The sequence below is a fragment of the Fonsecaea monophora genome (genome assembly GCF_001642475.1).
Source record: "Fonsecaea monophora strain CBS 269.37 chromosome Unknown Scaff94, whole genome shotgun sequence".
NCBI classification, from domain to species: Eukaryota; Fungi; Ascomycota; class Eurotiomycetes; order Chaetothyriales; family Herpotrichiellaceae; genus Fonsecaea; species Fonsecaea monophora.
The window spans coordinates 3,210-20,185 of NW_019174025.1; the positions used below are offsets into that span (position 1 = coordinate 3,210).

At 53.4% G+C, this 16,976-nt stretch overlaps 5 protein-coding genes across 5 annotated transcripts; 2 read left to right on the plus strand and 3 right to left on the minus strand.

Annotated features, from left to right (window-relative positions):
- Nucleotides 1-359: 359 nt before the first annotated feature.
- AYO21_09463 (hypothetical protein) lies at nt 360-2,585 on the minus strand (the record flags this gene model as incomplete). Its single annotated transcript, XM_022659397.1, has 1 exon — nt 360-2,585. One exon carries the CDS (start codon nt 2,583-2,585, stop codon nt 360-362), a length of 2,226 nt encoding a protein of 741 aa, XP_022508250.1.
- A 922-nt stretch (nt 2,586-3,507) lies between these two features.
- AYO21_09464 (hypothetical protein) lies at nt 3,508-5,416 on the plus strand (the record flags this gene model as incomplete). Its single annotated transcript, XM_022659398.1, has 2 exons — nt 3,508-5,233; nt 5,292-5,416. The coding sequence occupies 2 exons, from the start codon at nt 3,508-3,510 to the stop codon at nt 5,414-5,416; spliced, it is 1,851 nt and encodes a 616-aa protein (XP_022508251.1).
- Nucleotides 5,417-7,817: 2,401 nt separating this feature from the next.
- Nucleotides 7,818-10,504, plus strand: AYO21_09465 (hypothetical protein; the record flags this gene model as incomplete). Its single annotated transcript, XM_022659399.1, has 4 exons — nt 7,818-8,117; nt 8,174-8,275; nt 8,339-8,717; nt 8,766-10,504. 4 exons carry the CDS (start codon nt 7,818-7,820, stop codon nt 10,502-10,504), a joined length of 2,520 nt encoding a protein of 839 aa, XP_022508252.1.
- Nucleotides 10,505-11,521: 1,017 nt separating this feature from the next.
- On the minus strand, nt 11,522-13,413 carry AYO21_09466 (hypothetical protein; the record flags this gene model as incomplete). The annotated part of the gene is made up of 4 exons (XM_022659400.1): nt 11,522-11,948; nt 12,109-13,036; nt 13,125-13,223; nt 13,317-13,413. The coding sequence occupies 4 exons, from the start codon at nt 13,411-13,413 to the stop codon at nt 11,522-11,524; spliced, it is 1,551 nt and encodes a 516-aa protein (XP_022508253.1).
- Nucleotides 13,414-15,472: 2,059 nt separating this feature from the next.
- Nucleotides 15,473-15,935, minus strand: AYO21_09467 (hypothetical protein; the record flags this gene model as incomplete). Its single annotated transcript, XM_022659401.1, has 2 exons — nt 15,473-15,712; nt 15,774-15,935. 2 exons carry the CDS (start codon nt 15,933-15,935, stop codon nt 15,473-15,475), a joined length of 402 nt encoding a protein of 133 aa, XP_022508254.1.
- Between the last annotated feature and the right edge of the window lie 1,041 nt (nt 15,936-16,976).

Genomic DNA, 16,976 nt, shown 5'->3' on the forward strand with positions numbered 1-16,976 from the left:
TTGTGCTGTTCATCATGCTTTGGCTCGTGCATTCCTTGTTTGTGTTTCCTCCGTTTTGGACAATTCTCTCTCTTTTTTTTTTGGTGGATTCCAGCCATGCCGTCCTTCCTTCCTTCCTGGTAGGCCCTTCCCATACACCCTGCTATAATAAGCCCCTGCAGACCCCCTGCTGGGGGGGAAAAAAAAATCAAAAGTTTCGACCTGGACAAGATTCAACCTGGGAGTTACTTTTCTCGTCTTGTTTGCGCAATTTGGAGCTTCATTCTTTCCTCCGTGGCCTGGCAATGACCACATATCCCGCTTTCTTTGGTATGAATCAACCCTTCCTCCGCGTCATTTTGAGAGGCTGGATGCTGCGATCAATTCATATCCATCCCATCATCATCATCACCTTCCGTCTCGTCCGCCTCCCCACTGGGTCGATGACTCCGTCTTCGATACCGCCCGCTGAGGACCCCACCTAGAGTGAACGCCGTTTCTGCGTCGTCCATCTCGTCGCCGTCAACCACTCTCCCCTCCGTGCCAACTACCTCGCAAAGCTCCATAAGAGATTGTCGAGACAGGCTCCTGAATCCCTCTGTACGTACGATTCGCCCAAAGTTCATCATACAGAAACGGGCAGCGCGTTGCTTGAGCCACTCTTCCTCGGTGCGTCCTGCACGTTCCCAAATCACGGCGGCGTGTTCAATATCAATCTCACGCGAAAGGCGATTTACGCACAAAAGACGGAGCTTTGGCATGTCGTAGAGGTTGGCCATGACGAGCATGCCAGCGACATCCGTGAGGTCGCGGCAGTACACAGGGTGAGGGGCAATGCTGTCGGTGTACAGATAGTATAGAAAAGCGCGCACAACCGAGTACGGTTCCGGGATGTGCAAGCGAGAGGTCTGGTATTCGATCATTTTTGATGCATAGAGACGTTTGAAGTGTGGCCAGCGGGCTTGAAGTATCATTTTGTGGACATGAATCGGTGGAGACACAGCCGAGTTTTCCGAGACAAAGACCTGACTGCTAGTCGTGTTGGTAGAAAATCGCAGTTGAGAATCAACTTCTGAGACGTTGTCGTCCTCATCGGTGGGGGTGTAATTCGCTGTGATGATAAAGTCGCTCATGCTACCGGATTCGGGAGGTTGATCGAACGTCATGGCCAGGTCAGAACCAAGACCAGACCCAACACCACCCACGGGGGTTGTATACGTCGTCTGCCGTTCGGAGGCTAGGATGCGATTTTGCTCAGACGCAAACGGGGAGTCCAGGTTTCCGAGCAACCCATACCGTTTGAGATCGACAGCTAAAACTTCGCTAAGTTGAAGCTCTTGATTGGACCCAGTAGAGTCGTCTCCAGGTGAACCCAGGAGCCAAACCTTGGTCCCGTCCTCATTGATTGTGCAGTAATGCCATTTGTAGCCTGGTTGGAATAACTCAGGACCCTCGACCAGTCTTTGCCACCTCAGCGAGTCCAGCTCGAGAGACGACAAGTTGCATTCACTATGCCGAATGGTAGATGAAGGTGTGACAAAGTCCAGCAAGGCGCCAGAGGAGCAAACATGGAAATGTGTGCCCGAAGACTGGAGGGGGACGTGCGGGCCAGAAACAAATTTCAGAGACGATATTGCCCCTGGTGCAACAGGTTTCTCCCGCCTTGTAGATCGAATGTGGACGCTGCCTGAATTGGCAGTGTATGTATCGATTCGATCAGCGCGGCTGGGATGCAGCCAGGGATCATGTCTGGCAGAGGACATGCGGCCCATGGTAGAAAACTGCCTGCCTGAACCACTCAATGCAGGACTGCCCTTGAGATCCAGCCACCAAATCTCGGAAGGGCGTTCCATGTCAGCCCCCAAACCTCCAAGCACCCATAATCGACCTCCCCATATCCAGGCGGAGTGATCGAATCTTTGCACAAAGCTCCAGGTTTTGGACCACGTCCAGGTCTTCAGATCCAGGTAGCATATATCATCGAGGATGTAGTTCGCCTCTCCTGTCAGCCCTCCAATGACGAACAATTTGTCCTCATAAACGACTGCGGCGTGTCTGGCTCTGCCTTTGGGGATGGGACCCTGGACATCGGGTTGGGTCCAGTGATGGTCTTTCAGGTTAAGTATGACCACGTCCGACAAATACTCCCGGTGTTCATTTTCTCCACCGTAGACGAGTAGTTTGTCGCCTTGGTAGAGGGATGCTGAATGCCCCATCCGCACCCCGGGAATATCTCCGTAATTATCCACTAGCGCCCAATTTAGCGTCTTCAGATCTAGCCTGAGCACGTGATTGTAGACTTCATCAGTGAATTGATCGAAGCCACCAAAGGCGTAGATCTGGTCATTCCCACAGTACGTGACTGATGCATTGACCAGACAAGCCGGTTTCTGTCCGGTCGTCTTGGTGATCTTTGGTTTGAGCCCGTCGTTCATGCTGGTGGGGTTCTTAGCCGGACTGGTAGGCATGAGGTAGGTGTTGGCGGTGGGAGTGTTGGCACCAGAACCCGGAGCTCGAGCAGAGGTTCCAAAAGCCCACGAAGCCGCAGACGCAGGTAATGAAGAGTTCTGAGGCAAAAATGGTTGTGGTGTCGAAGGTTGGGCCATCATAAGATTCACTGAAATCTCGGCGTTTACGGAGAAAGGCTTCGTTCGGGTTAGGGTGAGAGGGTTGGTCTAATGGCTTTTGCCAAGTTGATAGGAATCAAAGAAGGAGCCTGAAGAAGCCCGGAGGCTCATCCAAGTGGATGGAGCCAGTCTGAGAGATCAGAGCGTTGCTGGCTGTCGACACGTACGGTACGACAAGGACATTTAGACGGGGCGTGCAGAAAAGGGAGTGAAGATAAAAAATGATCGGCGGAAGTTTCAGGTTGCTGTAGGTGAGACGGGCGGCGGAAGCGGCACCGGATTAATATTTCTCCAGAACAGTGGAGCTTGGCGCTGACGTAAAGACGCGCCGCCAGGGGCGACGGTGTTACTAGTGCCATAAAGGGTATAGTGGGTGATGGGTCGCCGTTGCCGTGGCAGACATCCCCACCAACCTGGGAAGTACTTCAACTTGAACTTCTGACTGAATGAACAATTCTTCTTTCTCCTCTACTATACCATCCTCCCGCTTCCTCAATCCACATCTTCCTCCTCTACAAATCCATTCTTGCGCGTGCATAGCATACAGTCCATTAGATCACATTTGCATTTGCTACATCTGGTCGACCCCCCGACTGCATCGCCTTGCCGTGCCACAAAAACCGCTCGGTTACCCAATCATCCAACAATATCAGCGACTCTGAGAGACTTACTAACCCAACTTTCTATCAACAACTTCTTCTCAGGATCCATTCAGTTGAGAATCTTGAGATAATCACTGAATTGCTGGACCCAGGCACAGATACTTTCTCGTCAAGTTCTGATTGCTTAATCGACGACTACTACTAACCCCCGAGATCTTGGTTGATTCTCGGTTCAACAGCAGACCCTGATCGAAACATTGATTTGTCCTTTCGGTCAAACACATACACATCTCAACAACATGGCTACAGCCTCAGTGTCAACCCCTCTCAAAAGCCATCATGGCCTCTTCTCCACCAAGACCGCAGGTGGCCGCATGCCTCTAACCCCATCCCCGAGGCAGAGAACTACAAGTGTAGCCACACACATCTCATCTACTTCCTCCCCCTCCACTCCTCGCCGCAAGGAACAATCCATCCACAAGTCAGACCCCTCAACCTTCTTCTCCCGCTCCATCTCGAGATCAGTGTCCAAGTTTGCCTATGCCAACTCACCCAAGTCCAACATTGCCAAGGGCAGGCAGTCACCCAAGCAATTGGACCTAGGTGTCTCCGATTGGACCCTCACAGGCACCGGGCCCAGCACATCTGCCACACCATCAAGAGAAAAGTCAAGGAAAGAGACGGCCCTCAGGTCCAGGACAGCCAAGACCACCATCAGACTTCCCAATAACACCGCAGACCGATTCATTCCCAACAGAGCTGCAAGTGCGGGCCTGGCAACTGCCGGGTCTGGCAAGGCAGATGAGAACACTCGGCCTCGAACTGCCGGTATGGATGGATCCCTGGTCCTTGCGAACGCGGCCAGTGCCAGTGCTTTTGAGATCTCTGCACGAGGTGCAGATGCAGACATCACGACCGCCCTGGAAGGCCTTGGTCTCGAGGATGATAACAACACCTCATCCTACACACGGACCAATCCCGATTCCAGTGCGTACGAATCATCACTAGCTTCGGCATGTGGCATTTCAAGAAGTCAGCGAATCCTCGAGTTCAAGCCTGCCCCTCCCGAATCATCCAAGCCCATTGACCTCCGGTCACAATACAACCGCCCATTGAAACCAGCAAATGCTCAGTCCGCCCAGTTCCGTCGCCGTATTCAATCTGCACCAGAGCGAGTGTTGGATGCTCCCGGTCTGGTCGACGACTACTACCTGAATCTGCTTGACTGGAGCTCGAGCAACCAGGTGGCGATTGGCTTGGAGCGCAATGTCTACGTCTGGTCTGCCGACAGCGGCACTGTCAGCTGCCTGCTGGAAACTTCACCCGATACCTATGTCAGCAGTGTCAAATGGTCTGGCGACGGCGCCTACGTTGGCGTGGGGCTCGCGTCCGGGGAAGTTCAGATCTGGGATGTCGAAGAAGGTACCAAGCTCCGGAGCATGTTCGGACATGAAACTCGGGTTGGTGTGATGGGATGGAACAAGCACACCTTGTCAACAGGGGCAAGAAGTGGACTTGTCTTCAACCATGACGTCCGAGTCGCCCAACACAAGGTTGCCGAGCTGGTGTCCCACACCTCCGAAGTGTGCGGCTTGGAATGGCGCAGCGATGGCGCGCAGCTAGCCACGGGCGGGAACGATAACTTGGTGTCCATCTGGGACGCCCGTTCATTGGCCGCTCCCAAGTTTGCAAAGAAGAATCACCGTGCTGCAGTCAAGGCTCTCAGCTGGTGCCCCTGGCAACTCAACCTCCTGGCAACTGGTGGAGGGTCGAACGACCGACACATTCACTTCTGGAACACGACCACCGGGGCCCGGGTCAACAGCATCGACACCGGATCACAAGTGACAAGTCTCAAGTGGAGCAATCACTACCGCGAATTGGTGAGCTCCAGCGGCTTCCCAGACAACTCACTGAGCATCTGGAGCTACCCGACTTTGGTGCGAAATGTGGAGATCCCGGCCCACGAGAGTCGAGTGCTTCACAGCTGCCTCAGTCCCGATGGACAAATGCTTGCAACGGCAGGTGAGTTTTACAGGGTTATGAACTAGTATCGAAGCGACACGGGCTAACGAGCACACAGCGGGCGATGAAAGTTTGAAGTTTTGGAAGATCTTTGAGCGGAAAGCGGGCGTCAGTGCTTCAGCGTCCAGGGAGGGCGGCGTCGGCAAAGGCGGCGCAATGGCCAAGCAGATGACCATTCGATAGGTCCAGAGAACTTGGACCTTTGCTTGCGACAATCATGGTTCATTGGACCAGGGCGCGGCTACGCTGGACAGAGGCAATGAGTGACGACCGGGATGTTCATCTTCTTCATTTTGCATGGTGCTTTTTGGGGGCCACAGAAAGGAACGCATTAGCACAGAGACATGAAGGCTAAATTCAGTTGGTCACGATGCGGCTCTTTTTTGGTAGCGAGGGTGTGGTGTGTACCAATAACTTTTTGGTGTATGTACGAATGATTCTCGTTGGTACAAAGTAATCGAATACGAGCTTCCAATACAACTAGTACTTGGTGATTGAGTGCAGTCGGGAAGCTCTGCTCTTAGCTTTCTTGGGGACTCCACACTGTGTCTCCAGGTAACTAAGCACCTTGGGGGCTTGGCTCTTCGGGACGTTATAGGCTATACACCTGTTTACCAGGGAGGGAGAGCTCACTCTACGGAGTATCTCGTACCTACAAAGGTGTCTCCTCGTAGAACCTTTGCAGACCTCTCCCACCCAACCTCTCTGTTCCGAGTACTTGTTTTTTCCCCCACCCACCACCACCCGGGGGCTATTCCATCACTCACTTAGGCACTAACTCTAAGCATGCTAAGTCACTTAGGTACAGATGCACACTCACCTCCGCCAACCAGTTAAAGACCCGGTTTCTGGTGCCCGGGCGCTTACTTGCAGCTGGTCAAGTGCCTTGTGTGACATGTGATTGGTATCCGTGGCGGTCTCTTTTCTTCGTTCTCCATCCCGCCGCACAATCACCCCTGTCCCTCTGTCCCTCATTCCCATTTCTTCCGCACCCTGCTATCTCACCTTGACCTCTCGTCGTCAAGCCACCGACTTCGCCGGGTGCCTGTGCCTTCATGCCTCCCGCACCTCCTTTCCCTTGGGTCGGCGCTTAACACTCTGCCTGCGATCCACTTGGCTGCAGACCGCGACCTCTCAGAACCCTCTCGGACGCCGTCGATCGAATCAGTGGCTGCGTTGTTGCCCTCCACCGGTGATCATTTTGAAGCTTCTGCGAGCTCAATGCACCTCAGTTACATTTTTCATCACACTTCAAGCTTTCTGCCTTCTGCTTGCTAGTGCTGTCGCGTGGCAGATGGGCTCATTTGTTTGTCACTGGTTGTCCCCCAAAGGTTCTCGCCATGTCTCCGTCGGCTCCATCTGGCCTCCTCCCGGCTCCTTTCTAGCTCCTCCTCTGCGCTCCAACCTGCTGGTTCACAAATTCTCCGGGAACCTGGATATCCCGCCCGGACAAGGTGGGTGGATGGAAAAGAGCTGTCAATGTGGACCGTGTGGCTTCTTGCAGAATCTCGCATGGCACTCGAACCTGTTCCACTTCACCCATCTTCCACTCTTCCTACCACTCACAGCTCGCCCTCGACGCGCTGCTCCTCCTGAAACCGCCGGTCGTTCTGCCCGTTGACTTAGCATCACATTCATGCCCCCATCCCAGGGCTCAGCTCACAAGCTAGGCGCGGCGCGAGTCTTGGGGACTCGAGTATCTTTTCCACATCTCTGACACGCAGACACAACACACATGCACCTCCACACCTGGCTTCCTCATCCGTGTTCTCTGCGCCTCCCACATAGAGGTATGCCCTAACCTCACAGAAGTATAGACCGCATCGTGGACCTAACAAATGCATTATTGATCGAATCAGAGGCTACTTGTGGCTATTCCGATATGCCCTACGCCAACACTTAACATCAGGCCTCCACCAACAACACCAGGTACCATTTCGGCCCTCTCGACTTCCCCCCTCCATTACTTGGAACCTTCCTTTCTTCATCGACATAGTTTGGAGTCTGGATATCTTCCAATTACTGTTCAACACGTTCCAGTGCCCGTGGTATCATTGCTCGTTGATTCTGACCATGTCCCGTGCCATGTTTGCTTTTCCATGACCGGGCGCATTGTGTCTCCTCCCACCATACACCTCTATACAACCAGCTTTCCTCAATCTTTGAATATCCCTGTGCCAACCTGCTGTGCCGCACACGCGACCGTTTAGGCGGCCGCAACAGTAGCCGTGCGACGCTTTGCGGCATCTACCAAACATCCGGCAATTCTCGCAGCGCTTGACAGTAGTCTGCCTCGTCCTTCGTCCTTGCCCTCCATCTGCGCATTCTACTCCGCCTCCACTCGTCTTCTCTTTCCTGCGGGTACAGATCGACCTCGCAAGAGTGGCCGACTGTGCTGCAGGCCATTGCGGTTATCAGAGAAAGATGATGGCTGTGAGAGCTCCTCTGGGGTTTAGTCCTTCGACAAACCCGTTGTTCTCCCCATTTTCGCCCTTTCCAGACCATCCCGATTCGCCTCGACCTCGGGCTGCCGCGAACTCTGGTCTCCCTATGTAGGATTGTCCAGCTTGCAGGTGTGGACGAAATGGATCTGACTTTAGCCAGGTCTCCTGCTGCCTCTGCTGTCGAAAGGAGTGGTATCGCAACGGATGGTCAGCTCAAGCCTCCACCTGCCACCAACTATATTACTTCGCCCCAAGATCCCGTCGCACCGTCGCCTGTTGCCTCGGACGTGACCAACTTTGAGGACGTGGATGAACTGGAAGAGGAGGGCACAGAACAAGGCTCGGTGACCGCAGGTCCTGTAGCCTTGAATGAGATCCAGAGACCGCCAGTCACATCTCCATTGAGAGAGAACCTGCAACATATTGCGACTCCACTGCGGGTATGCCGAGTAAACAGTGAACCTAGATATAGCCCATGAGTTGATGATAGATCTAGGTCGAAACAGGTCCTTCTCTGGACCAACAGTTCCGCGCGAGACTGGAAGAAGAAAAGGAGCCTCAATCTGTGATCCATATACCGACGGGCTTTGGCAAATTTGTATGTCTGACACCTGGGGCGAGGTGCTTGCAGATGCTGCCGACCTTTACTGACACGTCTCAGCCGAACCAAGAGATCCCTCAGTCGTATGCCGAGAAGGAGCAGGACGAACTCCAAGGAAGCATTACTGAAGAGCCACAATCACAAGAGCTCAAGGATCTTGAAAGATCGAGGGCGGATTCGACTGATTCAAAAGCTTCAGAATCTACCGTCACACAACCGCCGGCTACTCGATCAGGAGCCAAGGTGAGCAGCAAGCGCGCGCTCTGCTATGTCTCGAGTGTTGACCCGGAAATCCTTCAGACCCATGAGGCTCCGATGCCTCCCACGCCGCTGCAAACCTCTCTTCCTTCGCTCCCTCTTCATGACTGGTCGCGCACTCCGAGAGCTCAGACAAGACAGGACCTCAGTTCCCTCAGCCGTCCTGGCTCCAGTCTTGCCAGTGAGGCTAATCATTCCTTGCGCGTCTGTGGTTACTGACGCTGTACAGGCATTCTCGAGGGCGATGACACTGACCACCCCAGCACCGATGAGACCGGAGACGAGAGTCAGCTCGGCCAGCGGTTCTTACGGGATGCTGAAGCGGAAATCAATGCCCTCCGCAATGCCTTGTCTGAGTGCTGGACCCTGTGCAATACCTTGGCCAGCTTGAGCCACATTCATCGCGAGAGAATATTCAATTTCTCCGGTCGTGGTGATATGCAAGAGCAAGCGTGGAAATCCTGCTGGAAGCTGTGCCAGAACCTGTACGACACCCGAGACAGCAATCTCTCGCAAACCTTTTCCCACAACTCCTCTCGACCGACCCTCGACCTCTGTCGCGACTTCTGCCAAGCGCTGTTTGAGGTCCGTGTGCGTGATAACGAAACGGCCGACTCTGTCCTCCGTGTCAGCTTTGAATTGAACAATCATTTGTTCAATACCCATGATCGCAGTCTGCCTGAAGCGTTCCGGGAGAGGACGTTGGATTTCTACATCACTCTGTGCCACCGGCTGATGAAGCAGAAGTCCAAGATGGCTGACGAGACGGATTCGTTGCTTCGAGCTTGTTGGTCTTTGGCAGAAATGCTGTTTAGTCTCCGACAAAATCGAAGAGAAGGGAAACGGCCCGATGAAGAGCTACTCGGTTCAGCCATCCAAGCATGCTGGGAGCTGTGCGACCTGTTCCGAGAAGGTTGGACGCAAATTCGTCCGGAGCGAGGAACTCCACGGCCGAGTCAGACGACCTTTACCCAGGCTTTCAATCAAGCCAAACGCTCTGGTTTTGCTCCTTTGGATGAAAATGGCAACCCCAGGGCACTGCCCGAGACACCAACCACGATTTTCGAAGACACGATTACCACCATCTCGCCGGATGAAGCTCCTGTGCCGAATATCCTCGTGCTCGGGGCAGAAGAAGCATCCAGAATGTCTTCGGCCTCGTCGACTTCTTCCACCCCGGCGCCTAATCAAAGCAGGCAACTATCACCTAATCCACCTATTCACCGTAATGCACATTCCGCAAATCCAGGAACGACTTCCGCAACTAATCACAGATGGTCAACGACCTCGTCCGTTCTTTCGCTTCCCGCATCAGCCGCCTCAGAAGGGGGACCTAATCCTATGTCTGCCACCACCGTGTCGACTGTTCGTACGCCCGCTGAGGATCCTACTCTCATCCTTCTGAAGACATTGTTTGTGAAAGCAGCTCTGTCCACTGGCCGGGGTTACACCCGGGCATCGGCGGACCCGAATCTGAACTCTCTGCCGAATTTTGCTCGAAACTTGCCCGACACTGCATTCGGGACTCTGGCGTGGCAAGTGTCACTGCTGGATAATTATCGCAAGACCATTGCAAACGATAGCACATTTCGCAACCTAGGTGTGGCTGGGACCATTGCTGAACAGGGACGGATTAATGCGGTCGAACTCGCGCGAGCGGTTCGTGGGATGACAAGCTGCGTCTATGGGTATGGATGGCTCCGGGACCTGTATCGCTTCGTGTTCGGATATTACATTGAGGAGGCGCTGAAAGGGAGCAACTCCCAGGCCAGCGGGGCCCGCAGGGCAGGTCGACAGGGTGGTCCCGCGGCCAGTCTTGCTGCTGCTGTCATGACCAATAATCCCTCGACATCTGGGGTTGGGCCTGGAGCAACGTCTACGACAGGGAACTTGGGAGGAGCAAAGGCCGGGGGAAACGGGAACGGTAATAATGGACTTGCTCACGGGAGACGGCCAGTGAGCCAATGAATGGCCCAGAACGAAACCAAACGAACGAGAGACACTTAGTTTTGGTTGGGTGTCTGTATATCCTGCGATACGCCCTTCTGAGGCGAAACCAAACTTGTCGAACAATGTGGGCTGGCTGGCTACCTCGTGTCTTGTTTCATGATGCAGTCAGTGACATCTACATATATCCATATCTTTGCGACGGCGACTGCGACTGCGACTATTCGACCTGGGTTTTTTATGTCCAGTTATGACGAGCATCGGCGTTCAGGCTTCTATCTACCTCCCTACCTACCTACCTACATACCACGAGGTACACTGTCCCTCGATCGAATGACACGACGGTGGCGCGGTCTCTAGGAGGAACATGCATGTCTCTATATAGCCGAGAAGCCTAAAAAAAAAAAAAAAAGGCATGCGAAAGTAAAGTCAAACGACTAACATTGTCTCTACAAAGGGCAAAAAAGAACACCCGGACATAGAAAAGTCATAATCTTGAGAGACTTTACTTGGTTACTTTTATTTTTTTTTAACTTATCATGCCGGAAACTTGTTTCATTGAATGCTAGGTGTTAATATTAATATTGATATTAAATATAGCCTGGGACTTCGCCAGGGACTGCTGTATGTTTAGTTAGTTCTGATTTCGAAGTTGGCGACCCTCGTAGATATAGAAAGGACATGTAAGTTGGGAGGGAGGCGGGCTGATCCAGTGAGTGAGGAAGTGAGTGAGTGGTTGAGGTTGAGGTTGGCTTGCAGGAGATCTCGCCCGTACGTACCGAGTATCGATCAACTTGGGAAATCCTTCCTTTTCTCTCTACTATATCTTGGTTGGGAGGTCGTGCCTTGACCCGGCCAGTTGGTATTTTGACACCTGATTTTTTTCTTCCAATGCTTGGTATATATGTATACATACAAGGTGGTACTTTTTCTGATTTTCAGTTCCTCTTCTGGATTCTAATCTATATATCTCATTTGTTTCGTTCCTTACCCTGTCTCTCTATATCTGTTCAGCTCCTAATATTGCCACTACTGGACTCACTCCTTCTGCTCAATCTCCTCTGCCTGACCCGCCCCCACTGCTGCGCCCCCTCCCATCGTCATCTTCTCGCCAACGTGGCTCTCCCGGGCGTGCTGGTGCGGCACGACGGTCCTCCCGCCGGGACTCGAGAGGACGCCGCCGGTGACGCCGCCGCGGTCGAAGAGGAGCGGGATGTCCTCGAGCTCGAGGCCCTTGGTCTCCGGGTAGAAGCAGTAGACCATGGGGATGAAGGCGGCGTTGAGCACGGCGAAGACGACAAAGGTGCGCCACCCGATGTTCTGCAGCGCGATCGGCGTGATCTTGACGACCGCGAACACGAACATCCAGTTCCACGCGCTCGAGATGGCCTGCACACGCGCCCGGTACCGCGTCGTGTTGATCTCGGACGGGTAGAACCACGGTACGGGGAGCCAGCCGACGCCGCTGGTTGAGGTTGTTAGTGTCAATAAAGAGAGAGGGAGACAGGTGCGGAGATACATAGAAGCGAAGGCCGCAGAGGTAGTTGCGGAGTGCTTTGGCAACGTTTGTTCTGGCTCAGATATGGCAACCTGAATCTTCGGGGGGGAAAAAGGGAGCAACTTACTAGAAGAGCTGGAACAAGAAGATAAAAGCTGTCGCCCCGTACGCGGTCGCCTTGGTGCCGATGCTGAGCAGAATCGACACCATGACAAAGCAGAAACACAGCCCTGCAGACGAAATCATGAGCAACATCCTCCGACCGAAGCGGTCCATGACCGCCAGCGGCAAAGCCGAGCCCACGAGGTACGTCACTTCGGTGCAGCCGCCCAGGATGAGCGACAGGTTCCGTGACAGTTTCATCTCGTTCTGGTAGATGACAGGAGCATAGTAATTCAGCATGTTTGAACCGCTCCACTGTTGCCCGGCCTGGATTGAGATGGTGAGGAGGAGTCGACGCAAGTTCTGCTTCTTGTCGATGGAGAATAGCTCGCGCAGTTTGAAGGGGCCACCCTTGTGTTCTTCTTCGACGACGCTGCGGATGTCGAGTACCATCTGGGTGACCTGCTCGTCGTCTTCGTGTTTTCCCAGCAGCGCCGCAATCGTGGAACGTGCTTCCTCATATCGGTCATGTTGGACGAGCCAACGAGGCGTCTCTGGGAGTCCGATGACTTGGAGGACCAGGAAGACGGCAAACACCGCCTGGAAGGCCAAGGGGAAGCGCCACTGGATGCTCGAGCTGGTGAAGCTCAAGCCATAGTCGAGCCAATACGCAATGACGACGCCGAGGATCGTGACGGTCCCCTGCAACGTGTTGAGCAGGCCGCGGTGAGAAGCGGGAGAGCACTCGGACAGGAACACGGGCGCGGTCGAACTGTTCATGCCGTTGCCCACTCCGGTCACGATTCGGCCCACGATAAGCTGTGCGATGGTCGTGGACGACGCGAGGACGGCAGTACCGACGATCATGATGGAACCCCCCATGATCAGGAGGGTGCGTCGCCCCAACCGCTCACCGATGAAATAGGTGATCAGAGAGCCGACCACGCAGCCAACTAGAACAGGGAACAACGAGAAACTCCTAATCAGCCTGTGCGTGTCCGCGTATCATCGAACAGCTGAAGGGATCGTGGTGAAACTTACTATCATAGAGAGCCGTAATGTTTCCTTGCATGTCGGCGTCTGGATGGTTGAAGTCGACCCCGAACTTGTTGTTCGCACCGATGATTCCACCCATAACACCTAGAGTTGCGCGAAGTTGTTAGAGGTCCAACGAAGTTCACCGAGCGGGACGTCGATATGTGAGAGGAGTCCCACACATGTGCACATACATACCTTGATCATAGCCCAGCAGCAGGAATGCCTGGCACGAAGCAGCCGTCACGGCAAAGACCAAAGTCTTGCCTGTGAAGCTGTGCCTCCATAAACGCATGTTGTATATCTGGTTGACGACAGGAGCGGATGTACTCTATTCTGGCTCTCGTGTCGGCGGAGGATCGCAGGGCCGGGTTGTATCTGCTCAGCTCCCCCAGCAGAAAGCTGCTGCTGCTGCTGGAGTCATGTAGATATAACCCCATCAGAGCAATCAATCCATATGTGCTTTCTTCCGGGCCCCGGAGATATTCACACCGGAGTCCTTGCTGGAGACCTCCACAATGGGGTATCCGTATACTGGGCCCTGGGGAAAGTAGTTCGGGGTATTTTGGATCGTATCAGAAGGATTCATTTTTCTGGTAAAAGGGGCCTTGAAAGTAATAATAAGCCACAACGCCCATCGTCCGGCGGGTGTCGAATTGCGTAAGGCTCCCTTTGGGTGCCCTTCGCATTCGTGGAGGCTTAACCCACAGCCGGGCCCTGGGAAATTCTCGCTGGAAGGTTCGAGCGAGCTGGAGTGAGATGTGGCCCACATGAAGCCGTTGTCGTGTAAAGGGGTCATGTTGGAAGGATTGGGATCGACGAAGAGGATTCTCAAGGGGGAAGTTGGGGTCAGGCGAAAAGCCCTATGATGCATCCTCTCGGTGCCATCTGGTGATCATTTTCCTCTTACTGACGTTCCTTGACAGCGCCGACAAAGGGCGAGATATCCAACTCGGTCCATCTCAAGCCGACCGCCTTTGTTCCTTGTGTATGTGTTTGGTGTGTACCTTGTAGATTCCAGCTCTTTCGCATTAATTATCTCGCTCGTGGTTGAAGGGCCTCTGGTGCGCACCCAGGACGCAGGCGTGTCCAGACGCATCAGGCAGCCGGGCTGCTCAACCCCGCCTCTGCTGGGAAATAAAGATCAGGGAATTGTGGGAGGCTGGTCTTCATCAGAACTCATCGACGATCGTTATTCTTGTCAAGACTGGTGGCCAGAAATCCGTGGGAACTCGACTGTATGAACAGTGTACAGCCCAGGTTCACCAAAGGCACTCCGTGCTCAAAAAAGGGGAACGAGTGTAAAAAAGAGCAGCAGACCTCAACTGCATTCCCTACTACGCCTAGAGAAATTTCTCTCATTAAGTTGCAAACATCTCATAAAAGGGGATATGATGGTGATGATAATGATGCTGAGGAAGATGGCCCACAACTTTGCAGATGCCAACCTTGATTCTCCTTTTTTTGGGTGAAGTGCTTCTCTCGTGTGCTCCAAGCAAACCATCAATCTCATCGAAATCGAAGGCTCACTCTTTGCTTTCCCAACCCAGTCTATTGCTTCAACTCGCTCAGGCTCCCGTCCTTCTCCACTCTCACAACTCAAGTGCCTCTCGCTCATTCTGCATCGCTTTCACTTCTTCCGTTGTCGTCCACTGCCCGCTTCGCTCCATATGCTATCTTATCCGTCCAGCTAGTCGGTTGGGGTTCCGTCAGAAAGCGAGGTCTAACTTCCTCTCAATCAGATCCTTTTGATAAATGGTGGCGTCTTCCGATCGTAGAGAGAAAAGCCAAGGAAAGTCGTGTCGTTGTGTAGCGCGTTGGAAAGCAAGATTCCGTGATCCTCGTCAGAAAACGCCGGAGATGAAACCGTCAAATGGGGGTGATCCGTGTGAAATCCTGGAGTCATGTTCGTTCAATTTTGCCGCAAGTTTCAGACTGGTCCATATTTCGATTACTCTCCTTCTCTCTCGTGGTCGATGATCCTATTCTCCTGCCTTGCCGGTTTTGATATCGTGAATAGTCTTGCAGTGGTTGTTCGTCGTGTGAAGGGTCGTGAACGCCAAAAAGGGGCGTCGATGATTCGATGCGTACTGCCAAAAAAAAAGGAATCAAAGGCATAGCAGCCTCCGGTGGTATCGTAAACGTGACGGAAAATTGGACTCGTCAAAAATAAGGGGAGGATAAACAGAAAAACAACGGGATGCTGAGGGGATGGGGGTTTTCGGAAAAGACTGTCTGTGTGTCGATATTGCCCCGAAGAGGAGCTCAAAAAGCAACGTGCAAAATACGAGGAACAGTAGCAAGGAAACTTGAGCTGCCGTGCAGTGGTGCAGGATGGGATGATGTTGCCTGCCCTACGCAACCGCGGCGGCGGGGGCGGCGGTGGTAGAGACCTCGGTGGCATCCGCCGCAGGAGCAGCTGCAGGGGCATCAGCAGGAGTTCCATTCGTCACAGCAACCGCCGAACCATTGGTTTCAGTGGTGGAAGTGCAGTCTTTGCTGATATGGCCTGGCTGGCCGCACTTGTAGCAGGTCTTGCCTGCCGCGTTCAGCGGCCCACCATTGGGGGCAGTGCAGTCGCGAGAGATGTGGCCCTGAATATATTTTGTCAATACCATGGTCTTGAAAGGACTTAAAGCAAACGGTGAGACTTACGAGTTTGCCACAGGCATAGCATTTCATAGCTTGAGCTTGACAGTCTCGAGCGTAATGGTTCGGTCCACCGCACTTGTAGCACATAGCAGCCCGGTTGTTGGTAACACCGTAACCCGGGCGGAAGCCACCATAACCCCCACGACCACGAGTTGGTGGTCCCATGTTTGGAGTAGGGCAGTTTCGAGCCAAGTGACCAATCTGGCCACATGAATAGCAGCGACCGCCAGCAGGGCCGCCGTTGATGCGGAGAGTCGGGCAATCCGCTTGCACATGTCCCAGGCCTTGACAATGATAGCATTGTTTCGCTGCGAAAAAGATCACTCCATCAGCACATGGAGCTTGGGACAACTGAAAAGCTGGCACTCACTCTCCGTTGTACGTGGCATAGGGCACTGGTTCGATTCGTGGCCTGGTTGCTTGCAGTTGTAGCACAACCTCTCAGAGGAAGTGCAAACTTCCGCATAATGGCCAACATTGCCACACTTGTAGCAGGCGCGTCGAGAAAGGGTCGACATCTTGAGTTGTTTTTTTGCTGAATAATTTCCTCAGTCCCTAGAGCAATGGCATTAGAACCCTTCTCTTGTAATTGTGGCATGCGCGACGATAATGGCCTCCACGCGCACGCATGGGACGTCTGTAAGAGGTTCGACGGTTTCTAGCACCGATTGGGGAAGGGTGGCAACGCATCCAGGAAAAGATCAGAGGACAAGAGCATACCTGCTCAATTGAAACCGCGTTCGAGTATCCCAAGTCCCGCAACCTGCGATCAGACGTTAGCCCGCTGGAAGATGCAAGATCGCGGATAGGTGCAGAAGGGGGGACACGTTCTCGAACTTTGGGAATTGGGTTCAAAGAGGGGCACAAATGAACAAGCCAGCTTGGAACAAGATTGAACTCGAGGAGACGGTCACTTACAGATGGCGCAACTTCCCACACGACCTTTCCAACGACTTCCAGCCTCCGTAGAACCGTACGACGACCGATCAACACCAACTGGTGACAGAGAAAAAAGAAAGCGACAAGGGAACTGTCCAGAGTCGCAAATCCCGGAATCCACCAATGCCAAGTAAGCTAGTCCTAAGATGGCTTAGCGCAGTTTTATGTTTGTGGAGACATTTTTCGTTCTGGAGCATGGCACGTGGTAAGGCTGAAGCGAGAGAATGAGAGTGATAGTGACAGGTGATGGTGATGGCGATGGTGACG